The sequence below is a fragment of the Porites lutea genome, chromosome 11, assembly GCF_958299795.1.
Source record: "Porites lutea chromosome 11, jaPorLute2.1, whole genome shotgun sequence".
Lineage (NCBI taxonomy): Eukaryota > Metazoa > Cnidaria > Anthozoa > Scleractinia > Poritidae > Porites > Porites lutea.
Genome location: NC_133211.1, coordinates 9,811,211 through 9,817,010, shown reverse-complemented (window position 1 = coordinate 9,817,010; position 5,800 = coordinate 9,811,211). Strand labels below are relative to the sequence as shown.

Below are 5,800 nucleotides of genomic sequence, written 5' to 3'. Positions count from 1 at the left end.
AATTTACTTAAGAGCGGTTGACTACGACGAAGGAACAAAAAGGGTGTTTGTCCTATCAAAAGGTTCAAGTGTTTATGGGAGAATTAGAGAGGATAATATTTCGATCACCGATCGCAAAAACTGGACATGAAAGACATATTTTTGAAACCAATCTAGTCAGAAATCGAAGGGAGTTATAACATGTGCTGCACTTCTTTGATCGTTTGGCCTGGCCTAAACTGAATAGGATTTCGTCTCTTTCTCTTCTGCTACCTTGTTCTATAAGCATCTTACTCAGTGTCTTATATGACAAGGCGGGCATCCGGCAATAGCAACCACAAATACGATAAAACGACGAACAGAAGACAGAACTAAACGTGTTTCTATGGATGAGCGAATGTGGGACTCAAACGTGACTGCAGTCGGTATGTGCGGGTAGAGAGGTACTAGGGGAATTAACAAAAGTGGACCACTCATCGTCACGATTGTCTGGTGTCTCGAATCGAACAAGCCTTTTTAAAAAGGAAAAAGAGCATAATTCAAACACAAGCGACAGAACAAGAGTGTCGTGTCAAGTGAACACTTCAACGGACCCGAGTGTAAGCACAAGAAAACCAGAAAAAAAAATGGATAACTGTTCCGGGATAATTGTTCGTCCGCTTGTTTCTTAGCCGTCTTGGTGGTAAAATGTGGCTACTGAGAAAGTGAGAATTCAGATTTAGAGGCAGAGAGTCTGAGAGCGCTCCAGCAGTCTTGATGCGCACTTGCTTGAATTTCTCGTTGATTTTACAGCTAGTGGCTACGTTTATTCGCCCGTAAAGCACTCACAAAACATATTGTGTGAAAATCAGTAATAAACACTTTCCATCGATCAAAGCATTGGAGGCCACTCTCCCTTATTGGAAGCGTTTTGTTGTAAATTACCAAGTTGTCTGGAGGTTTGCGTTAACAAAAGGGGGTTTCTCTCTTGGTTGTTTGAAGCTTCTTTTATTGCTTGAGTTTATTATACGTTTCTGGGAAACTGCCCACCTACCCCTCCCCTAACCAACATTTTGCCCTAAGTGAGAAGGAAGTGTTAATGTTGGCTTATAATAATCCGTAGTTCACACTTGTATTGCCTACTTACGGACTTGCCAAACAAAATTTTATTTCACGAAGTAACTGAATTTTTTCAGAGGGTGGTTACAGGTGACCTTGGGGTTTCCCTCCACGAAGGTTCAGTCCTGGTCACATTCTACTTAATTGGGCTGACAACGGCAGCTGCTGAAAAGTTTCCATAGAGTCAGGAAACCTAAGTATGTCTACAGTTCGCTATTTATGAGGCCGCGCCAGTGGTGGAGTTTCAGGTTTTAGTAGCGGGCAGTTTTTAACTGTAAGTCAAAAATGTTCCTGATAAAAAGGAAGAAGAAAAGATGAAGCCTGCTTTATATCTCTAGCTAATAGAAAAAAAAAGGAAGCTGCTTGCTATTGTTGTTTACTAAGTTTTAGAATTGCGTTTCGTAATGCCCGGCCTCTGGTAAAAGCGTCCGATTTTCAGTCTTAGGCCCGGTTCAGACGCCGTACTTTTCATAACACATTGAATTAAGTACATGAAAAGTTCGGCGTCTGAATCAATTAGGAATGCTTCATGTACCGAACCTAACGCATAAATTATAATAACGTATTTTGCAAGCAGTTTGACCAAAACGAGCATTTTTCTCCTTTTGAATTTACTTCGGCTGGAATTAAGAGCGGCGTCTAAATCAAGTCAAGCGGTCTAAATAGTTTGGGTCGGCCTTAGTTCGAATAAGGTTCGGCTCATGAAAAGTTCGGCGTCTGAACCGGGCCTTAATGGGCTTATGTTTATCGAACTTATGTTCTTGGAGGTCAGGGCTTCTTTCACTTATGTGAAAACCCTGACTCAGTAGAATCAGTGAGTGATAACACACTGAGGGACAGTTATATATGACATTTATCAGAGAAGACCTCGGCCTTTATCTGCAAAAGAGGCTTATATTTTAAGGCAGGTGGTCCCACTTAGTCTGGTTTTACCCTGTCACTGGGGTGGAGATTTAAGCGCCCACCAAGATGGTGAAAACAGATCCGCAATACGGTGGGAAGTCTGTTTTGGCTACGCCTTATTCAGGTGATGTGAAAAGGAGTATTATCTCATCCTGTCGTGGACGATGTTAATGACTTCCTGTACTCATATCAGGGTAAGGGCCGTTATAGTACCAGACTTAAGGCGATCATAGTCAAGGAAGAATTTAAAAAATTACAGCTGGTGCATGCTAAGTTTTATGGCGCACGTGAAACGCGATTATTACGATCGTACAGAAAAACTGTGAACAGTCTAAAAACATATCGGCGATAAAAGAGATGGTTCAGCGGTGGATGGAAAAACTTGACAATGGATTTGAATATATTTGCTGTTAGAGCGGTTTTCATTTGAGTGTCGAAAAGTAATTGGTTTTGCACTTTCTACACGATGCGATTGGCTTAAAAGATTCGCGCCACCTTTTCATCCAATCAGAAGTAAAACCAGAGCCAATTGTGACGCGCTCGCATGCATTTTCCCGCGCTTCGCGTCAGCTACATGTAATTACTTCGAGTTTTGATTGGTTCAATGTATTGTCTGTGTCCTATGTGATTGGCCAGAGTAATTACTTTGGTTTTGGTTTTACGACACTCAAACGAAAACCACTCTAAGGTACATTTTTATCAAATTCAAATCAAGGCTGGCGTTGATTTGAAGAGCAATGCGTTACGTGCACCCTTGATCAAGGATGCCAGAAAAAAGCTGTTTGAACATTAAGTAAACTTGATTACAGATTATTATAATTAATATCTATTTCACATTTATCAATATTTGATATAAAAAGATAAAGTTTTTTTTATTCTATAAATAAAAATTATTTCAACTGTAGACAACTCGTGATGTTACAGAGACCATGAAACAATCTCTTAAATAGTCAGTCCCTGACAAACTAAAGTATAACAACTGCTATTACAATAGATAATTATTCAAAAAAAAATTACTAAATCTAATTTTAATATTGTAAAGCTTGGCCTCTTTTTTCTAGGACAATTAAAATTTGGTCACCCTGCATAGTAAATAATCACATAAACGTGGCAAAGCTCGAAATAGTAAAGTAATTTCCTTATTATATACTGTAAGTCCTATATTAACTTTCCCAAGAGGTACCAAATTATTTTACTATAAACTGGACTGTTATAAGATGTAAGGTATTTAATTAAGTTTAACAATTCTTAGCTCAGTTATAATTTAGGCCGTGCAGGGTATCAAATTTTGTTGTCTTTGTAATATTACTACGACTAGTTTCTCAGTTTCATCTTTTTCTTTTCTTCTAGTCCACTTCACCTCCCGCCTCAATCAGCTTAAGCTAACTGCGGGTTGTGCTGTGAAATACTTCCTTTTCCCTTTTAATTACTTCTAAACTTTTCCATAAGCTTGAACATAAGCACAAGAAAAACGGACAAGTTCGTTCTTCTTGTGCTTGTGCTTGTGCTTGTGCTTGTGCTTATGCTTATGTCGTAGCTTTGACTAGTAAAAACGGGGTCGACATAAGCACAAGCATAAGCACAAGGCCGTGGACCAATCATAGCTCACTTTGACCCAGACCTCAAGCGAACATATCAAAAGCAATATGGCGGACGCTTCGTGCTTGTTAAATAGTCACACCAACATCAGTGCATGATGATACCAACCCCAGCAATTGATGTACAGATTTTCTCTGTTATAAGCTATTACAATTAAGATGATTGGTAACATTAAGAACCTGCGAGTTAGGGTCCACCAGGTTGGCTGAACTACATCCTGGCTTGCCGACCTTATATAAGAAAACAAACAAAACATAATCCTCAATTTCACGAACGATACTTGAAGAGCCTCTAGTAACAAACAAGCCCTTGCAACTCCCGTCCGACGCTATGTTCAAACCATATTGGATAGCAAGTTTTGTGTTGGCACGAAGACCACACCGGACAGGGCATCCGTTCACACATAAGAACGGTGATTTTGGCGCGATTTCTGTAACGAAGTGAAGCCACGCTGCGCCGATCTCCAGAGTGGAGAGTCACATATCGGATAGGTGTTCACACGATTCATCATTTTCACATAGACCATAATATACCTGGCTTACCCCCTGCCCCCCCCCCCAAAAAAAAAAAACAAATTGCATAATTATTGTTTCCAATTTCCCCTGGGTATTACAGAAATTCCACGAGAAATCGCCATGCCATGTAAGAACACTAGAAATTTCCTCCCACAGAAGTATCGCCTGAAATACCAACTACTATATGGGAACATTTTTCGCCTCCACTGTCAATCTATGGAATACTCACCCTGCTGTCACACTGGACCAGCCAAACATTGCTAAATTCAAAGCTGAGGTTGACCGTTTTTATTGACTTTATATTTTTTAATCGCTTTAGCTCTACTTCTGTGTATGTCTTTATTCCCTGTGGGAATTAACCACTTAGCCCTACCCTACCTAAAATAATAGTTAGTTACATCATAAATCACCTTATCTTTTCCTTGGGTTTTAGTTTTCTTCTCAGAAGGTTCCGCTGAAACCATACAGTCACTTTCCCCGGTTTTCCTTTTCTTTCCAACTTTGCAATCATCTGAATACAATATAAACGTCAGAAGCTGAGTCACAAAATGCACTGAACATGCCAAACTGTAAATTGGTGATGCGCGTGGATTGTTTAACGCAGTAGAATCTCGAGATGCCTTCACACATGACTGTTGAATCCGAGTTCTCTAGCAACAAAATTGTGACTAAAGATGTTTTGGAAGCTTGCGTTCCAAATTCTCTTTCAAACGGTGGGTCTAGTATACTAACAACCTTCTCAAGTACTTGGGTACTTGTTGCCTGGTGATATTTCTGGTGCCCGTTACGCTTTTGGTTCCTCAGTCTAGTCCTGGCAAACTTGTGTCAGGAGCCCATAACCTGCTTGCTTTTCGAGGTTCTGCGAGACAAGCGTTTCTGGTATTCAAATTCCGCCAACAGACACCTCCTTATAACAGTTACTCGATCATGTTTCCCTGTAGATGTTGTTGGTTTAATTCTAAGTAATCGTTGGTTTAACTGTCATTCTAGCTAACTGTTTGTTTTAGGGTATGGTAATGTTAGATAATGAGTTTAGGACAACGAAAAATTAAATTTAAAGCAAGGACAAAATTGAGCTCCTACCACTAAAATCCAAAATCATGACCTCACAAAATGGCTCTCATTGAACAGGGATCGGCACAGAAATTTTATGCCTCAGTCCCTTTCAAATTCCAGAGAAGCGGCAATCCACAGTCTACCAAATATGGTTATCATAAAGGTGAAAGATATTCACATAAATAGACGCAAAGAAGATCATCGACGATCTTCTTTGCGTTTATTTCTTCACTAAACATGTCTACCATCAGGGGCACCCAACGACAATTTTTGGAAAATATCTGTTCGGAAGACGATTTGAGATCTAGAATTTTCGGAACATTTGTTGTTAAATTTCTTGCTTGCCTGCCTCTCCTCGGATTTTCGAACCCCCCAAAAATGGTATAATTGCCCATTTTTAACGGATTTTTACCCTAAAAAGGTCACCTAGAATTTTCGGAAGCCCTTTTTCTGGCTGAAATTTTCGAAAAGGTAAGCTTTGATCCCTATAATTTTCGGATCACTAAACTTTCAGCTAGAAAATCCGAACAGATGAAAAATTTTTAGGGGATAAAAATATGCCTATATCTACCGTTTAAATACTAAAGTACGTTCAACAATGCTATGTTTAAGTGGTTTTGAACTATATTCTCGTTGGGTGCCCCTTTACC

The 5,800-nt window shown here is 39.6% G+C and overlaps 1 protein-coding gene across 1 annotated transcript in view; it reads right to left on the bottom strand.

Annotated features, from left to right (window-relative positions):
• Positions 1-2,922: 2,922 nt before the first annotated feature.
• The window catches only part of LOC140951679 (regulator of telomere elongation helicase 1-like), a 25,002-nt gene continuing 22,124 nt past the window's right edge, over positions 2,923-5,800 (bottom strand). The window contains exons 35-36 of the mRNA XM_073400984.1: positions 4,505-4,605; positions 2,923-3,809 (exon numbers count right to left, since the gene is read on the bottom strand). Coding sequence (XP_073257085.1) covers positions 3,717-3,809; positions 4,505-4,605 — 194 coding nt within the window. The 3' untranslated portion in view covers positions 2,923-3,716. The remainder of the gene's footprint in view (positions 3,810-4,504; positions 4,606-5,800) is intronic.